This window comes from Microchirus variegatus (genome assembly GCF_963457635.1).
Source record: "Microchirus variegatus genome assembly, chromosome: 22".
In the NCBI taxonomy this organism is placed as follows: Eukaryota; Metazoa; Chordata; class Actinopteri; order Pleuronectiformes; family Soleidae; genus Microchirus; species Microchirus variegatus.
The window spans coordinates 18564477-18585109 of NC_139823.1; the positions used below are offsets into that span (position 1 = coordinate 18564477).

A 20633-nucleotide genomic window follows, 5' to 3' on the forward strand; every position below is an offset into this window, starting at 1 on the left:
AAACGATGGCAATTCTCATCATATACAATTATATATTTTCTTTATTATCATTGTATTATTATATTAGGCATTTCCGGTATCAATGTCGGCTTCTTTTTTTAATAGATATATGTATTTTCCCATTGGACATGAATGGAGAGGACATATCAAAGTCAGTCAAACTAGCTCGGCTCATACATCAAAGTCAAATATGTGACTACTGAGAATAAACTCAGCATTTATCGCGTATTTTTTTTTAAAGGCAAACCCGGTTCCGCTCCGGTTTTATTTTGAAGGCGCAGGCCGGAAGCTGCGTTTCTAGGCTGCGTTAAAAAACACTTTGACGTGGGTCTTCCTAGTCCGCCCCGTGATCTCTCAAAAACAACACAACAAAGTGGGGGTGAAAACATGGCGAGCGGAGAGGAGGCCACACGACGCCCCTCGGTTTCCTCCTCTTCGGTCGGCCTCGAGTCTCTGTTCCCCGCCGGCAGCGAGGAGCAGGCCTGCGGGGACGAGAACCCGGAGCTGACGCGGCTGCGGGAGCGTCTCCAGGGCTGGCTGTCGCCGTACGAGCCGCTGCTGCTGTGGGCGCAGCGGCTGCTGGTGTGGGAGAGGCCGCTCTACAGCGTCTCCGTCGCCCTGACACTCAACACTTTATTCTGGTAATCTGGTTTTTATAATCTCCCGTCACGCCGCCTGTCAGTGTACCTGCCTTTAGTTAGCTAGCTAACTAGCTAGCTAGCTAGCTCGCTGGCTAGCGAACGCGGCTAACGGCTACTGTCAGCGAATGTCATAACAAGTTAGCTTTTAATCCCATGTCTGTTTAGCCTCAAGCTAACGTGTATGTTTTTTTCTCACAAACCCACTTAAAAGTTCACATATTCACGGTATTAATCCCACTCGAGATTAAACCACACTTGATATTATTGAACATCGAACTCTTTAAATCCGATTATGTCGCATTTTTAGTGTCGTGAAAAATGAGGAAAAGCTATACATCGCTCATACAGTCTTAGTGATTTATTTTGAAATAAATGACTGGACAGATGTAGCGCCACAGAGGGGCGCTACATCTGTCCAGTCATTCAAGGACCACATGGTCTTAATGAAATAATCAATTAATCTGTGTTTCTTAGCCTTTAATCCCATGTCTGTTTAGACAAAGCTAACATGTTTTTTTCTCACAAACTCTGTTAAAAGTTCACTTATTCATGTGTCGCCGTGCGACACGGTATTAATCCCACTTGAGATTAACCCCTACACGATATTATTGAACACCGAACTCTTTGAATCAGATTGTGTTGCATTTTTAGTGTCGTGAAATATGAGCAAAAGCCTCAAATATTATTTCACGTGTGTGATTAAAAATGCTGTCTGACTCATCACTATACAGTCTTAGTGATTTATTTTGAAGGGCCACATCATGGTTTTAAAAAAAAAAAAAATCTGTGTTTTTTATCTTTTAATCCCATGTCTGTTTAGCCTCAAGCTAACGTGTCTGTTTTTTCTTACAAAGCCTCTTAAAAGTTCACTTGTTAACTCATCGCTATACAGTGTTAGTGATTTATTTTTGAAGGGCCACATCATTCCAGGAACTCATCTTTTTTTTTTTAAATAATAATGACTTAATCTGTGTTTTTTAGGCATGGGTTTATTTTCTACCCTTTAAGTCATTAAGGACAAAAATGTCCACTTCCAAAAACTGCTCTAAAAACTCAAATTAATATTTTATTCTGCTTTTTTTCTGCGTAAATCTCTTAAACGACTGCAGTTTTGCTCAAAATGACCGAACACTCGTTCATTTTGAGGATTATAACCTTTTAAATGCAGATTTGGTTACATGATGTCACTGTTGTTGTTAATAAATGAAGTAAATAAAGACACTTGTAGGGCTATTTTCCATAAACTAAATATTGGGTAGCTTTTTTATATTTAAATCAGTCTTGAATGTTTTCAGATTTGAAATTCCACTGAAAAGTCCACTCCCACGTTTACGTCAAAAAGAACCTTATAATAAAGCGTATTTTTACAGTCGCTGCAATAAAATCTTCCACGTTTTCCACACGTTTTGTTGACGTCGGTCTTGTTTTCTGTCATTCTGATGACGATCGTTATTCCTCGTCCTCTGTATTTGTTCGTTTTTACAGAAAATGTCGATTTGTACAAGCTTGCCGAACACTTATGGGTGCAAATGAATTAGATCCATATTGAAAAAAGCAGATTCTGCTCATTTACACCTAACAATATATTTAAAAAATCTATTCTAAAGCATGTTTTCACAGTTGTTGTTGCTAACGCGTCTTGCTTTCTGTACATTTAATAACATTAATTCCTCCGTGTCCTCTGTATTTTTTCTGTATTTGTGCAAACTTTCTTAACCTTAAAGGTGCATTATGTAATAAATCATAAAATCCTCCTAATATGTCACAGAGACTCAGGAATAATGTTCATATAACAAACTGAACTCACCAACAACAACAGTACAGACAAAATATTTGCATTAAAAAAAATATTTTGCAGACTGTAAATCATGTTTATGTTTGGGCTTCATGTGGCGCCACCTACCGCCGTCTACCAGTCATTGCAGTCAGTAGAGTCTCAGCTGCCGAGCAACCACGGGTTGCCAGTTACGTCAGAAAACGAAAACCTAAAAGACCTCGGTGTTTTGAATTTGAATGTAGTAACTGTTTTTGGCCACATTCTTACATATGGCACCTTTAATCCTCAGGTATCAGATTATTTTCTACCCTTTAAGTCATTAAGGACAAAAATGTCCACTTCCAAAAACTGCTCTAAAAACTCAAATTAATATTTTATTCTGCTTTTTTTCTGCGTAAATCTCTTAAACGACTGCAGTTTTGCTCAAAATGACCGAACACTCGTTCATTTTGAGGATTATAACCTTTTAAATGCAGATTTGGTTACATGATGTCACTGTTGTTGTTAATAAATGAAGTAAATAAAGACACTTGTAGGGCTATTTTCCATAAACTAAATATTGGGTAGCTTTTTTATATTTAAATCAGTCTTGAATGTTTTCAGATTTGAAATTCCACTGAAAAGTCCACTCCCACGTTTACGTCAAAAAGAACCTTATAATAAAGCGTATTTTTACAGTCGCTGCAATAAAATCTTCCACGTTTTCCACACGTTTTGTTGACGTCGGTCTTGTTTTCTGTCATTCTGATGACGATCGTTATTCCTCGTCCTCTGTATTTGTTCGTTTTTACAGAAAATGTCGATTTGTACAAGCTTGCCGAACACTTATGGGTGCAAATGAATTAGATCCATATTGAAAAAAGCAGATTCTGCTCATTTACACCTAACAATATATTTAAAAAATCTATTCTAAAGCATGTTTTCACAGTTGTTGTTGCTAACGCGTCTTGCTTTCTGTACATTTAATAACATTAATTCCTCCGTGTCCTCTGTATTTTTTCTGTATTTGTGCAAACTTTCTTAACCTTAAAGGTGCATTATGTAATAAATCATAAAATCCTCCTAATATGTCACAGAGACTCAGGAATAATGTTCATATAACAAACTGAACTCACCAACAACAACAGTACAGACAAAATATTTGCATTAAAAAAAATATTTTGCAGACTGTAAATCATGTTTATGTTTGGGCTTCATGTGGCGCCACCTACCGCCGTCTACCAGTCATTGCAGTCAGTAGAGTCTCAGCTGCCGAGCAACCACGGGTTGCCAGTTACGTCAGAAAACGAAAACCTAAAAGACCTCGGTGTTTTGAATTTGAATGTAGTAACTGTTTTTGGCCACATTCTTACATATGGCACCTTTAATCCTCAGGTATCAGATTAATTTACTGCCCTCTTAAGTCATTAAGGACAAAAATTCCAAAATAACTGCTATAAAACCTAACAACTTCCTATTTTATTCTGCTTTCTTTGCATAAATAGCTTAAATAACTTCAGTTCTGCTCCAAATATTGAGATTAGTTTACAATTATTTGTAAATTAACATATTTCAACACCGTTTTCTTTCATTTTTCTTAACATTCTGTCCTCTTCTCTGGATTATGGAAAGACGTCAGGAGAATAATTGTGAGAGGAAACCGTCCTAACGTCCTGTTCGGTGCGGAGTTATTTTAAGTTGCTGCAGCTGTTTGTTTCTGTTGAGCTTAACGCTAACAAACAAACCGTCGTGTCGTTCATGTCTGAGTGAACCAAACCTGTCTGAGCAGCTGTCACTGACACTTTGTTGTTGTTTTCTGTTCCTCACTAACGGCAGGAACATTTATATTTCTGTGTGTGTAAATGGAGGATACAGTGAGCTGATGTGTGTGTGTGGTTGTGTCTTCATCAGGCTTTTGTCGTCCACGTCTCTGCGGCCTCTGTTCCTGCTCAGTGTGTCTCTGCTGGGACTCGTGCTGCTGGAGCGATGGAAGCCCAAAATACCCGTCATCACTGGTAAAAATCAGCCTGTGACACCAGCACACACTACATATCATCACAAATCATCACAAATCACATGTTTTCTACACTAAATCAGTCAGATTTAACACTGAGGGTTGAATTTGAAGGTGAAAAGCAGCAGCTTTTGTTTTAAATCTCTATTTGAAAACTGGTTCAGCTGGATTTTCGTCCGTTATTGTCCCAGCAAACATCTATATCATGTCAGAATGCACACATTGTTTGCGCTCCATTGTTCGACAGCCCACGTGGCTCCATTATAAACCTGTTTATCACCATATATTATTCATAATCATGTATTTGTATCCACTTAATAATAATATTTAATGCTGTGTCAAACTCACCATGTAGGTGATTTGTTGTATGTTGAATACTTAAAGCTCTGTAAAACCAGACCTAAACTCCTGAATGAATCATTAACATGTTTATTATCATGATTAAAACAGGATTCTGTGATTTTTCAGCTTCTTAAATGTGAACATTTTGAAAGAAAACATTCAAACAGTTATTATTGTTGTTTGTTTTGTGGACATTTGAGAACATGACGATTTCTTACTCACTGAACTGTGTGTGTTTTTTCCTTCATTGTGCAGTTCAACCTGCAGAGACTGAGCCTGCACAGAGGTGTGTACTCTACTGTGTGTGTGTGTGTGTGTGTGTGTGTGTGTGTGTGTGTGTGTGTGTGTGTGTGTGTGTGTGTGTGTGTGTGTGTGTGTGAGAGAGATTGTGAGAGATTGTGACACCGTGTCATTTGAGCTGATGTTGCACCATCTTTACTTGTTGTTGTTGCTTCCACTGTCATCACAAGAACATGTAACCCTGTGTTTCCTCTCTGTTATATACAAATATATATATATATACGTACAGATGTTCTTCACATACGTGTGTGTGTGTGTGTGTGTGTGTGTGTGTGTGTGTGTGTGTGTGTGTGTGTGTGTGTGTGTGTCTGCAGTGACGCAGTGATGAGCGTGGAGCATCATCATCTTCTCAGCGTCGCTGAGCTCAGTCATCACCTGGCTGAGAGTTACCTGACCTGCTGTCTGTATCTGCAGGAGACGCTGCAGTACAAGAGGCAGCACCATGCCAAGGTACATGTGTATATATACTGTGTATATATCATTTAGGTATATGTTATTCATATATATATATATATATATTTAATTTAGGTGTGTAGAATTTATATAGAATTTGTATATATATATTGATATATATATATATCTATATATATCTATATATATATATCTATATATAGTGTATGTATGTTAATTGATGTATATATCATATATTCTTGTAATGTATGTAATGTATGTATTAAGTGACTAATACTTAGTAACTTACAGTCAGTAAATGTATTAAGTTACTAACGTATAATATAATAAACAAAAAATGTATTATGTTGCAAAACAAATGTTATTAACTGTATAAAAATGTGTTTATGCTCCTAAAAGTGACTCAAATGTGTGATGAATATTCGCTTAAAAATACTTACATGATGACACGTTAAAACAAATGTGATATGACACTAAACATATACTTTACACTTTATACTTTTATACTTTATATGCCTTTTTGTGACTAAATTAGTTGAAAATGTTACAAAAACAGGTTAATAACTGTATAAAAATGTGCTTATGTAGCCAAAAAATGTTATTAACTGCAAAAAAACGTGTTTGTGTGATGAATGATAGCTTAGAAAATACTTAAATGACCACAAATAAGCTACAAAATGTTAAAATGTCACAAAAACAAGTGACTAAAATGACACTAAACAAAACTCACATTAACACAACTTTAAAATTGTTGCCAAAAACATGTTATTGTCGTATGTTATTGTCGCTGCATGTGTTGACGTGTGTTTCTTTGTTGTCAGTTCTGTGTGATGATGAGCAGCAGCTGCCTCGTCCTGGCTGTGCTCGGTCATTACGTCCCAGGAATCATGATCTCCTACATCATCGGTGAGTCTCTACGCACTGTCAGTGTCACTGAAGCGTCATGATGATGATGATGATGATGTACATGTTTGTTTGTTTGTTTGTTTCCTGTCAGTTCTGAGCGTCCTGCTGTGGCCTCTGGTGGTTTATCATGAACTCATCCAGAGGATGTACACGGGCCTGGAGCCCATCCTCATGAAACTGGACTACAGCATGAAGGGAGACACGGAGCACCGCAAGCACGACAAGAGGAGTGAGTGTGGAGCTTCGCAGCGTCACAAACCATTGACTCGACAGATAATCGACAGGATTACGATGGATTATGAGTGTAATCGTCAGCTGCAGCTCTGGAAACACGGGAGAGAAACGGCCTTTTGTTACTCGTGCACCAGGAAGTCTCTGTGTTTACGTTTGTTCTCGCCTGCAGTTTGGTGTCAATGTCACTCATTTTATTAAAGGAACCTGACTCTGTGTGCGTGTGTGTGTGGTGTGTGTTTGTGCATGTGTGTGTGTGTGTGTGTGTATGTGTGTGTTTGTGCGTGTGCGTTCACAGAGGTGAAGAAAGAGCTGGAGGACGGCGACGAGCCGAGAGCTGAAACGGAGAGCGAGAGCGAGGAGGAGCTGTCTTGTTTTGCCCCCACGGTACAACACACACACACACACATATGCACACACGTGACGCGCACGCACACACATATACACACACGTGACGCACACACACGTGACACACACGTATACACACACACATGTACACGCACACAAGTGACACACACATATACACACACGTGACGCACACACACACACATACACACACGTGACGCACACACACATATACACACACACACATGTACACGCACACACGTGACACACACATATACACACACGTGACGCACACACACACACACATATACACACACGTGACGCACACACACACGTGACACACACGTATACACACACACATGTACACGCACACAAGTGACACACACATATACACACACGTGACGCACACACACACACATACACACACGTGACGCACACACACATATACACACACACACATGTACACGCACACACGTGACACACACATATACACACACGTGACGCACACACACACACACATATACACACACGTGACGCACACACACACACATACACACACGTGACGCACACACATATACACACACACACGTGATACACACACACACATGTGACACATATACACACACGCACGTGACACACACGTGACACACACATGTACACGCACACACGTACGCGCGACGCGCACACACATATACACACACGTGACGCACACACACACATATACACACACACGTGACACACGCATATACACACACACACGTGACACACACACACATATACACATGTACACACACACACGTGACGCACACGCACATACACACACATGACACACACACACATATACACACACGTGATGCACACACACACACACACACACACATATACACATATACACACACACACACATAGCCTTGAGTGTGTGGACATTTATAGTAAATGTATTTTTCCAGAACGACCACATTCCTGAGGTTCCACTGTGTGGAGAACAATGAGCGTTTCCATACAGTAACAATGTGACGTGTGTGTGTTACACTGTTATCACCACAGTGATCGTCATTCATGACATTGTTGCAGTTCTTTTACTTCCAAACGGTTACTGTTACTGTCTTATTAAATGTCATGTATAGTACAAAATCAAAAACTGATACAAAATATTGTTCTGTTACAAAATGTAGCAACACGTCAAACATGGACTGATCCAAAAATATAAATGTTATGATGGAAAATGGTTACAAAACATTTGTTTTTGGTTTGAAAAGTGGTTCATAATGTTGTATCCTTCATATCAGTCCATGTTTGTTTGACACGTTTCTACATTTTGTAACAGAGCAATATTTTGTATCAGTTTCTGTTGTTTTTTTTACACTATAGATGACATTAAACCAGTAAAATCCAGTATTATATGTTTATATTCTCTCTCAGGTGGACGTGAAGACGACGGCTCTGGCGATGGCCATCACAGACTCAGAGCTGTCAGACGAGGAGGCGTCCATCTTAGAGAGCGGAGGCTTCTCCGTGTCCAGAGCCACCACCCCTCAACTCACCGACCTCTCTGAAGGTAAACACTCGCTCAAACTGAGTTTGTGTCTGATGTGCAGTGGTGGTAAGAGGACTTTAATTTAGTACAAAAATACCACTATTTTGATCAGATTTTGTTGTTTTCCATTAAAAGTCACACTTTTATTCATCAAAAGAGTTGCAAAATGAATAGAAAATATAGTCAAGACATTGACAAGATTAGAAATAATGAATTTTAATGTTCTTTTTTTTCTCAAAATTTCATTTTTTCCCCTCAAAATTTCATTTTTTTTCTCTCAAAATTTCATTTTTTTTCTCTCAAAATTTCATTTTTTTCTCAAATTTTTTTTTCTCAAAAAAACAAATTTTTACTCAAAATTTCATTTTCCCCCTTAAAATCGTATTTTTTTCTCAAAATTGTATTTTATCTTCTCAAAAAAAAAATGTCCTAAAATGTTTATTTTACCGTGGCAACACTAACACCATTTTTTTTCTCAATTTTAATTTCTTTCTCAATATTTGTTATTCGTTTAAAAGTGCCATTCCTTCACAAGTAAAAATACATTTTGAGAAAAAAATTCTCAATTTTTTTATTTTTAAGATTTTTTTAGAATTTTTTAAAAAAATTAAGTTTTTCTCCATTTTTTTTTTTGTTTTGTTTTCAAAATTTGTTGGATTCATTGAAAAAAGTGCTTTTCCTTCCGACCTGTTTCAGTAACGTGAGTGAATGTAATTGATGACTTTGCCATGGTGACCTCCTGGTGTTGCCATGGTGATCTTGGTGTCTCACGTTCTGCCGTCTCCTGACTTAGACCTGGACCAGCAGAGTTTCCACAGCGACCCCGAGGAGTCGTACCTCCGCGACCTCCCAGAGTTCCCCTCGGTGGAGGAGTTCCCGTCCATCGATCACAACCTCCTCCTCTTCCCGCTGCGAGGCCCCGCCCACCCGGACGGCGGCGCTCAGGCGGAGGCGGAGCCGCTGAGCCCCGCCACGCTCCTCATCCAGCACCTGGCCTCGCCGCTCCACTTCGTCAACACGCATTTCAACGGACACGGACAGCCACCAGGGGGCGCGGCGGGGTCGCCCGGGACGGAGGCGGCGCGACCGGGCGGCGCGGAGAAGGAGTCGTCGGCGGTGGCTCAGGGCGCACAGCGCTCCCTGGAGGCGTTGAGCGAGGAGATCGTGAGCACGGCCATCTCCACCGTGGTGCACAACACTCTGTCGGCGCTGCTGTCGTCCGGCGAGGCCGCGGAGGAGAGCGCGCTCGCCGAGCTCCTCCCCTCTCTGGAGAGCCACGCCCACACCGCCGCCGACGCTACAGACACCAGCACGGAGACGACGACGAGCCCGCTGCCACCATCGCCCGCCGCCGCCGCAGCGGAGGAGGAGGAGGAGGAGCCGGACGAGGCGGCGACCGCGAGCGCGGAGGAGCTGCCCGACGACACGCTGGTGCCCGTCGAGGACGAGGACTTTGAGCTTCTGGACCAAAGTGAACTGGAGCAGGTGGACGATGAGGAGCTGGAGGAGGTCGGCTCTGACAGACAGGTACACACACCTCCTCCACCTCCTCAACAACAACAACAACAACAACCACCGCCACGGTCATAGCTTCAGCGCTACGACTCTTCTAATCCACACAGACGGACATGTACCGCACATTTAATCCCGTGTTCTTTTCGTTGTTGATTTGGTTTCGTTTGTTAGCTTACTCTTAACGAGCCGCGTTCACACTACAACAATCTCACTTATTTATTTTCAAACGGCAGAATCAGGAGTCAGTCGTCCAGGTCTTTGTATCTTCAGGAGCGTCGTAATGTAATCTCATATTAATCTCCGTCTTCTCCCTCTTTGTTTCTCTTGTTTTTCTCGAACTCCGGCGAAAGAAAAAGTCAACATCCAAACGCTGAAAAGTAGCACAGACGTCGGAAACTAACGTAACGCGCTGACATTTCTGAAAACAGTTGGGGTTTAATCCCTGAAACGTGGCTCAGGATCGTCAAAACCGAAATCCGAAACATATCACCAGACCCCGGTCGCATTTAATGCTGGAAATGTGACTTAATCTGCGACTTTTACGCTGTGACTACGCCTGAAACCTCAGATCGGCCGATTTTTTTCTCAAAATTTCATCAAAAGAAAAAAAAATCTCAAAATGTCATCAAAAAAATTTTTCCTCAAAAAAAATTTTTTTTGTTTCTCAAAATATCATTTTTCTTCTAAAAAAAAATTTTCTTCTCAAAATTCTTTTTTTCCCCTTAAAATTTTTTTTTTCTAAATTTCATCTCAAAAAAAAAATTTCTTGTCAAAAAAATCTTTTTTTTCTCAATTTTTTTCCCCTTGAAATTGTATTTTTTTTCTCAAAATCAAATTTTTCTTCTCAAAATTTTTTTTTTCTCAAAATTTTTTTTTTTACCATTAAAATTTTTTTTTTTCTTTCTAACAAAAAAAAGGATTAAAGCGTCCAAAAGTAGCACAGACGTTGAGAAATGTAACACGCTGACATTTCTTAAAACGGTCGACGACGCCTGAAACACCAGATCAGCCGATACGGTCGTCAGTTTAAATCTGATTCTAGGACTTAATCCCTGCATAATCCCAAAACATGACCAGTGTCTTGTCACCTTTCACGCAGTGAAGTTGTTTTTGTGACCGTTTGTACGACCGTGAAAATCGAGCAGGAAAACAACGGAGAAGACGGAGAAGAATCTGAGTGTAGATTAAAACTGGATTAACGTGTGGTTCATTGTAGTGTGAGTGGAGCTTTTTCAGCCTCTGTTTCCTGATGTTGTTTCACTTCAGGATTATCTTTGTGTGGTTGGTTTTTTTTTTGGGGGGGGGGGGGGGGGGGGGTCATTGCTTCTGTTGCTCAATTTTCATCACATACAGTAGATTTAATCTGTGTTTCTTGACTTTAATAAAAAAAAAGTAAAAAAAAAAACAACAACCAAAATGTATAGAGGTAAATATTTGCAGGTGTCGTGGTTCAGGGCTTAAACTGGGATTATGATGATGTCGCGATGCCTTTATCGTTTTAAAACCTTTGTTTTCTTGCAGACGGTCGTATGAAGATGATATTATATTACTATTATTATAAATATATAAAGAGAGAGAGATTTACCATAATAAATTATTTAATTTAACTTGATTTAAACTTTTTTTTTTTTCTTTAAAGTTGTTTTTTTGTCCCTTCAGTTTCCTAAACAATAAGACATTCGGTCAATATTGACGCTTTAATCTTGGGATTATTTTCTGGTCGTTTGGTTCAGAAAATGGAGGAAATAAAACACAAATATTCACATTTACGAAGCTAAAAAAAAAAGTCATTTAATTGAATTTATATTCTTTAAGTCCGATAACGTTGAGACTTTGCGTTTAATTCGTGAATAAACCGTTTGTTTGTTTGTTGTATAGAAAAAAAAGAAGCTTCCTTTGTGCCACGACAAGTCCGTGCATGCCGTTAATCACGCATGTGCCCCCCCCCCCCTCAGCGATGGACCGCGTCTTTTAAGATTCTTTTATTTTGAAAGGGACGTAAAAAAAAACGTTAAAAACTTTGTTTGAAATGTGACTCCGCCTCCAAATCTCAGGGTTTGGGCTTTGTACAAAAGTGAACATACAGCAACTTGTCGTCGTTCTTCTTCGTCCCCCCCCCCCCCCCCCAGACTTGTCGTCGCGCATCGTATTTCGTCCACTCGGCGCCCCCTTGTGTATAGTGTAGAAAATGCTCCTGTATATTCTGCATGTAAAAAAAAAAAAAAAAAAAAAGCAGCGCACTCTGCTCACGCTCCCCTCGATGACGACGTTCTGCACAATTTGAGAGGGAATAAAAAAAAAAAAGGAAAAAGAAGCTGCGATTTCTTCAGATTAACAGCAGATTAACTGCAGATTAAGAGAATATCGATGGACTAAAAATCTGTGTCTGGTAGTGTAGCGTACCGCTTCTTCAACCGTATAATTAAAGCACTTATGGAACTGTACAATTAAAACAAAAGCATTAAAGAAAAAAAAAAAATAGGAACATATATATAAATATATATATATAAATATATATTTTCTAATTTCTCCCTCTTTTTCCATAAAGTGACTCAGTTTGATCTAAAAAAAAAAAAAATCCGTAACGGCGACGAGCGAGTTTCACCGCGAGGAGGTTTCTTTGTTTTTGTCATTAGTGAAAAAAAAAAAAAATATATATATATATTAAAAGAAATATTGTGTGAAACTGAGAGAATAAAAGGACAAACTGAAAGAGACGTGGATTATTTCTCTGGTGCCACTTGTTTTTCCTGGAAGAGAAGAAAAAGGAAAATAATCTGTGTTGCGTTGAGTAAACACAAACATCACCCCCCCCCCTCTGTGTTTGTGTTACCTGTGCGAGTTCACTGACACAGAGCTGAAGCCTCCGCTGCAGCTCGTCGCCGACGCTCACGTCCGACACAAACCGGTGTTTGTCGTCCGCGAAGGAAACCGGAACTGAGAGGACGACGCCCTCGGGGAGGCCGTAGAACCCTGAGAGATAATCCCACACTTCACATCAGTCGTTAAATATTTAGATTTGATGCTTTATCTCAGTGTGAGACGCAAGGAAACGCAAGTTTGTGTCAACACGCTCGCTCTCCCAACACCAAACCCCCATAGAGAAGACCAGGGATTTTAGCTCACGGGGACACAGGAGCTGCTGGTCTACTGCTGCCTCGTGTGGTCACTTTGTGTCACTGTGGTTAATCTGGACAAAGGATTTCAAATGCCGAATTCACAAAAATAACTAATTTGAAGTTACTGATGGAGGCAGCAGTGGATCAACAACTCCTGTGAACTCCTGTGTGCTGTGATGTTAAAATCACTGATTTTCTCTATGGGGTTTGGTGTGGGAGAGTGAGTGGTTTTTTACAAACGTCAGGAAAACCAGATTTTAGCCACTTAGCAACTTAAGATCTACATCAGTTTAGGTCGATGATATCTTAAGAATATGTTAGACACACTTTTCCAACAGGAAAAGTTTGTAAACCACTCACTCTCCCACACCAAACCCCATAGAGAAAACCAGCGATTTTAGCTCACAGGGACACCAGGAGCTGCTGGTCGACTGCTGCCTCGTGTGGTCACTTTGTGTCACTGAGGTTAATCTGGACAAAGGATTTCAAATGCCGAATTCACAAAAATAACTAATTTGAAGTTAGTGATGGAGGCAGCAGTGGATCAACAACTCCTGTGAACTCCTGTGTGCTGTGATGTTAAAATCACTGATTTTCTCTATGGGGTTTGGTGTGGGAGAATGAGTGGTTTACAAAACCAGATTTTAGCCACTTAGCAACTTAAATCCACATCAGTTTAAGTCGATGATATCTTAAGAATATGTTGGACACACTTTTCCAACAGGAAAAGTTCGTAAACCACTCACTCTCCCACACCAAACCCCATAGAGAAAACCAGGGATTTTAGCTCACGGGGACACAGGAGCTGCTGGTCTACTGCTGCCTCGTGTGGTCACTTTGTGTCACTGAGGTTAATCTGAACAAAGGATTTTAGATGCCCAATTCACAAAAATAACTAATTTTAATTTACTTATGGAGGCAGCAGTGGATCAACAACTCCTGTGAACTCCTGTGTGCTGTGATGTTAAAATCACTGATTTTCTCTATGGGGTTTGGTGTGGGAGAGTGAGTGGTTTACAAACGTCAGGAAAACCAGATTTTAGTCACTTAGCAACTTAAATCTACATCGGTTTAAGTCGGTGATATCTTAAGAATATGTTGGACACACTTTTCCAACAGGAAAAGTTTGTAAACCACTCACTCTCCCACACCAAAGCCCATAGAGAAAATCAGCGATTTTAGCTCACAGGGACACAGGAGCTGCTGGTCTACTGCTGCCTCGTGTGGTCACTTTGTGTCACTGAGGTTAATCTGGACAAAGGATTTCAAAAGCCGAATTCACAAAAATAACTAATTTGAAGTTAGTGATGGAGGCAGCAGTGGATCAACAACTCCTGTGAACTCCTGTGTGCTGTGATGTTAAAATCACTGATTTTCTCTATGGGGTTTGGTGTGGGAGAGTGAGTGGTTTACAAACGTCAGGAAAACCAGATTTTAGTCACTTAGCAACTTAAATCTACATCGGTTTAAGTCGGTGATATCTTAAGAATATGTTGGACACACTTTTCCAACAGGAAAAGTTTGTAAACCACTCACTCTCCCACACCAAAGCCCATAGAGAAAATCAGCGATTTTAGCTCACAGGGACACAGGAGCTGCTGGTCTACTGCTGCCTCGTGTGGTCACTTTGTGTCACTGTGGTTAATTTCAAATGCCGAATTCACAAAAATAACTAATTTGAAGTTACTAATGGAGGCAGCAGTGGATCAACAACTCCTGTGAACTCCTGTGTGCTGTGATGTTAAAATCACTGATTTTCTCTATGGGGTTTGGTGCAGGGAGAGTGAGTGATTTACAAACTCCAATTTCCAGCTTAAAAACAGCAAAAATAAAGCAGCAAACATGGATTTTTACCAGTTGAGCCTTCAGTTAAGTGTTTAAAGTCAGTTTTGCTCTGTACCTGGACACTCTACGCCCACAGAGAAGACTCTGTCAGGGCCACAGCTGCCGTTCCAGGCTTTGAGAAGTCTGAGGATTCCGTCGGCCGCCGACATGGCCGCCGCTCCGCGTCGGGTCTTTGAAGCCACCGCCTCGCGCCGGTGACGCACCAAGTCCTGGAAGTCTGACTCCAGCCATTTCCTGTAAGGAAGAAGAAGAAGAAGAAGAAGATCCTGGTCTTATTTTTAGGGCATTTCCCAGCACAGGATGTTATTCAATCTGAGTTCACATGGGATTAAATTGTGAAATCAACAATGGCAGCGGAGCGGAGTCGTAATCCGATCGCAAACCTGTTTCTAAACCTGATGGAGCCGCAGTTAAGACAAGGAATATGATGTTACTGAGGTCTGAGGTGCGAACAATAACAGTGAATGACTTGTTGATGCTCTTTTTTTTGTTGTGCCACAAGGGGGAGCTGCATCACCTATTTTAAATTGAAGATATTTTGACAATTATCACAATAATATGGTGAATATTCATAATGTACAACATTTTAAATACTTTTTCGATACATAAATATATATTTTTTTAAAGAATTTAAACTATATTAAAGGGAATGTTGTCAATTATCACAATAATATAGTGAATATTCATAATGTACAACATTTTAAATACTTTTGGGGTACATAAATATATATTTTTAAATAATTTAAACTATATTAAATGGTATTTTGACAATTATCCCAATAATATAGTGAATATTTGTAATGTACAATATTTTAAATACATTTTAGCCACAAAAATATTTATTTTTTTAAGAATTTAAACTATATTAAAGCGTATTTTGACATTAATGTAGTGAATATTCATAATGTACAACAATTTAACTACATTTGTGGTACATAAATATATATTTTTTAAATCATTTAAACTATATTAAAGGGTATTTTGACAATTATCACAATAATATAGTGAATATTTGTAATGTACAATATTTTAAATACATTTTAGCCACAAAAATATATATTTTTTAAGAATTTAAACTATATTAAAGCGTATTTTGACATTAATGTAGTGAATATTCATTATGTACAACATTTTAACTACATTTGGGGTACATAAATATATATTTTTTAAATAATGTAAACCATATTATAGGGTATGTTGACCATTATCACAATAATAAAGTGAATATTTCTAATGTACAACATTTAAAATACTTTTTCGGTACATAAATATATACATTTTTAAAAGAATTTAAACTATATGAAAGGAAATGTTGTCAATTATCACAATAATATAGTGAATATTTCTAATGTACAACATTTAAAATACTTTTTCGGTACATAAATATATACATTTTTAAAAGAATTTAAACTATATGAAAGGAAATGTTGTCAATTATCACAATAATATAGTGAATATTTGTCACGCTGTTGTACATTTACAACATTTTAAATACTTTTTAGTCACAAATTATGATTTGGACAGAAATCTGCGTTTGTTTACATTTTTTAGATTATCACAATAGTAATAATGGTGAGAGGAGGAGATCTTTTATTTTGAGAAAAAAAAAAACAACCTGTGGTGGAAGATCTTCATCAGCGGCTGTGAGAAAGAAGGCGGCCCCGTGATTGGCCCGTTAAAGTTGAACACCTTCGCCCTCTGCAGGTCAACATAGAAACTGCCGCTGATGTTTCCCCACACGATCACATCTGTCACATCTGAAGAAGAGGAGGAAGAGGAGGAGGAGGAGGAAGAGGAGGAGGTTACTTTGAGGAGGCGACGTCGCCTCACAGAGACGGACAGACGCGTCGTCACCTGACGTCTTCACGCTCAGCTTCTCCGAGATTACGGCCCTGGCCTCGGACTCCAGCTGCGTTGCCATGGCGACAAAGCGGTCGCCGGCGATGGAGCGGGCGGCGGCGTCCACGAGCAGAGAACATCTGGCGTTGACAAGCGAGTCTCCGCAGACGATGACCTTCACCCGCTCGTCGGCTCTGGCGTCGATGAGTCGTCCGTAATCTGCGTATCGTCGTGAGATTATCCTCTTCTTCTTCTCCTCTTCTTCTTCTTCTTCGCTCTGGTACTCGCCGTCGCCGCCAGAGCAGCGTTCGTCCAGCAGCAGGACGACGTCTGCTCCGTGGAAGGCCTCGTCCACGTCTGTGTGGACGCTCACCTGTGAGGAGGAGACACGCTCACACTGTCACTCAAGCCGGAATATCTGAGATTACGTTCTGAGGCGTTCCTGAAAAGGGAAAATTCCTCTGAATTTAATCTCACAATTCTGACTTCAATCTTAAAATTCTGACCACAATCTCCAACATTTTATCCCAGAATTCGTGTTTCTTGGAATTTTGACTTCAATCTCAAAATTGTAGCCTTAATCACAAATTTCTGGCCTTAATCTCACAATCTGTCTAAAAAAATCTGGTTTTAATCTCAGAATTCTTCAATTCTGACTTCAATCTCAGTGTTCTGAGATTAATCTACATAATTTTATCTCACAATACTGACTTCAATCTTAAAATTCTGACCATAATCTCCAACATTTTATCCCAGAATTCGTTTTTCTTGGAATTTTGACTTCAATCTCAAAATTGTAGCCTTAATCTCAAATTTCAGGCCTTAATCTCACAATCTGTCTAAAAAAATCTGGTTTTAATCTCAGAATTCTTCAATTCTGACTTCAATCTCAGTGTTCTGAGATTAATCTCCATAATTTAATCTCACAATTCTGACTTCAATCTTAAAATTCTGACCGTAATCTCCAACATTTTATCCCAGAATTCTTTACCCTTGGAATTTTGACTTCAATCTCAAAATTCTGGCCTTAATCTCAGAATTCTTACTTTCATATTCTGACTTCAATCTCAGTGTGCTGAGATTAATCTCCATAATTTAATCTCAGAATTCTGACTCTTTCTTCACAGAAATTCACACTTTTTAATCTCAGTGTTCCATCTTAAATCTCACAATTCTGACTGTAATATGACAGATCATAATCTCATAATATTACTATGTTAAACACTTAGTAACACTGTTTTTAGTTAATTCTATCATTATAAATATATATATGAAGACCTGGTGGAGAAGAGGCAGAGCCAGATCCTCCACCTCCATCTTCAGCCCCTGCAGCTCCTCCTCCTCCTTCTCCTCGTCCAGGTCCAGCAGATGAAGGTCGACCGCAGCGGCCTGAGGGAAAACCTCAGCAGTGACCAGATTAGGGATAAGGATGGAGCAGGTGAGGCTGAGAGCACTGGAAAACAAACAATCAGCTTAATGAAAAATAATAACGATAATAACAGTGTTTATGTTTGTGTTTGTGGCAGAACCTGCAGATCCAGACGTGAAGAGTTTTGACGGGAGCGACGTCGTCCCGCTCCTTAATCCTGCTCTGCAGATTATCTGCTGCGACGCTCAACATCGTCTCTGTGGACATCTGTGACGTCACGTTGTAGTAATTCTGTCATCACACACACACACACACACATAAAAATACACTTGAACACGTGAACAACACGTCTTTCCATTTCAACACAAACACTTTTATTTTGAAATTCTCTGAAATATCATCACAAATATTGTTATTCTGACTCTTTTTCCTCCAGAATTCTGACTTAAATCTCAGAATTTTGGCTGTAATTTCCTCTATATTATAATTTACTCTGTTTTATCACAAATATTGTAAAGAAATATTTATTTTTATTTTTATTATTTATTACAAGGTGTTCCTGAAAAGGGAAAATTCTCCTGATACAGGATTTTTAACTCGGAAATTTGGGAGTAATCTCACATATACAATGTCTTAGATACTGAGTGTAATCTCAAAATATTACCTTAATCTCACTGAAAGTTCTGAAATTAATCTCCAAATGTTTATCCTAGAATTCCAAATCTTGATTTAATCTCACAATTCTGACTTTGATCTTAAAATTCTGGCCTTAATCTCAGAATTCTGACTCTCTTTTACTCAGAATTCACACGATTTAATCTCAGTGTTTTTTCCCTCAAAATTATCACTTCAGTGTTCCGAAACTAATCTCCAAAATGTAATCTTAAATCTCTAAATTGTGGCTTGGAATTTTGACTTAAATCTCTAAATTCCGGCTTTAATCTTAGAATTCTGACTTACAAATTCTGACTTCAATTTCAGTGTTCTGAGATAAATCTCCATAATTTAATCTCAGAATTCTGACTCTTTCTTCTCAGAATTCACACTTTTTCATCTCAGTGTTCTGATTTATATCTCGTAATTCTGACTGTAATGTGACGGATTAAAATCTCAGAATATGACCTTGCTCCTCCTATATTATACTTTACTCTGTTTTATCACAAATATTGTAAATAAAGATTTATTGGAGTCGAGCTTTAGGGAACATTCATGTTAAAATAAAGGTATTAAAGGTTATTATTTGTGCTTTAAAGGACAGATTCTGGACTGAAAACAGGAGGAGAACATGTCAAAATATTGACGTCCATCCAAATAATGAGGGAAAGGGGAAATAACAGCTGCAATCTGGAATTTTAATGAAGGATATTCAGCGTGTGAAGAGATGTTTGACCACAGCTGCTCACAAACATCATCTGTCAGGTTCACATGATGATGATGTTCTTGCTTATTTTGCATCAAAAAGCTAAAACGTCCTGTTTTCTTGCCCTGATTCTAAATAAAGTAATAAAAACACTTCTATCCAAACCTGACAGTGCTCCAGGAAGTCGCTGAAGCCTCCTAAGATCACGCCTTTGCCTCCCTGATCCACCAGCTCCCTCCAGATTAGAGGAGACGTCTCGTGTTTCCAGCCGTTTGTTTTGCACGTGGCCTCCAGCCACTCCTGTCAGAGGTCAGAGGTCAAACTGAGGTTACACCGGGGGAAAAACACAACAACATCAAGACAAGAATATGGAAAAAGGTTTGCAAAAATAAAACACACAAAGACAACACCTTCCATTCCTGTGGGAGGACGGAGATCTTATGGACCCGGAAGTTTGGCAGCGACCTCTGCAACGCGTCCGATAGAAGCTCCGCTTTGGCAAAGTGAGGACAGTCGGACTTACCTGTCAACGTCAAAGTCATAATTATAAGATGTTAAGTCATAATCATGAGGAACTAAGTCATAATAACGAGATACTTGGTCATTATTATGAGCAACTGAGTGTAAATAATGAGGAAACTAAGTCAATTATGAGGAATTAAGTCATGCTAATGAGAAACTATGAGGAACTAAGTCATAATAATGAGATATTTGGTCATTATTATGAGCAACTAAGTGTAAATAATGAGGAAACTAAGTCAATTATGAGGAATTAAGTCATGCTAACGAGAAACTATGAGGAACTTAGTCATAATAATGAGATATTTGGTCATTATTATGAGCAACTAAGTGTAAATAATGAGGAAACTAAGTCAATTATGAGGAATTAAGTCATGCTAATGAGAAACTTTGAGGAACTAAGTCATAATAATGAGATATTTGGTCATTATTATGAGCAACTAAGTGTAAATAATGAGGAAACTAAGTCAATTATGAGGAATTAAGTCATGCTAATGAGAAACTTTGAGGAACTAAGTCATAATAATGAGATATTTGGACATTATTATGAGCAACTAAGTGTAAATAATGAGGAAACTAAGTCA

The 20633-nt window shown here is 39.1% G+C and overlaps 2 protein-coding genes across 2 annotated transcripts; one reads left to right on the top strand and one right to left on the bottom strand.

Annotated features, from left to right (window-relative positions):
- The first annotated feature begins 332 nt into the window (after window positions 1-332).
- On the top strand, window positions 333-12696 carry retreg2 (reticulophagy regulator family member 2). Its single transcript, XM_083908876.1, has 9 exons — window positions 333-641; window positions 4309-4412; window positions 5009-5039; window positions 5368-5503; window positions 6286-6370; window positions 6462-6599; window positions 6900-6988; window positions 8369-8504; window positions 9277-12696. The coding sequence occupies exons 1-9, from the start codon at window positions 388-390 to the stop codon at window positions 10071-10073; spliced, it is 1770 nt and encodes a 589-aa protein (XP_083765002.1). The 5' UTR covers window positions 333-387; the 3' UTR covers window positions 10074-12696.
- A 25-nt stretch (window positions 12697-12721) lies between these two features.
- mdh1b (malate dehydrogenase 1B, NAD (soluble)) lies at window positions 12722-20072 on the bottom strand (the record flags this gene model as incomplete). The annotated part of the gene is made up of 9 exons (XM_083908732.1): window positions 12722-12748; window positions 12832-12971; window positions 15018-15196; window positions 16578-16719; window positions 16817-17174; window positions 18080-18254; window positions 18331-18461; window positions 19696-19830; window positions 19941-20072. The coding sequence occupies 9 exons, from the start codon at window positions 20070-20072 to the stop codon at window positions 12722-12724; spliced, it is 1419 nt and encodes a 472-aa protein (XP_083764858.1).
- Window positions 20073-20633: the final 561 nt, after the last annotated feature.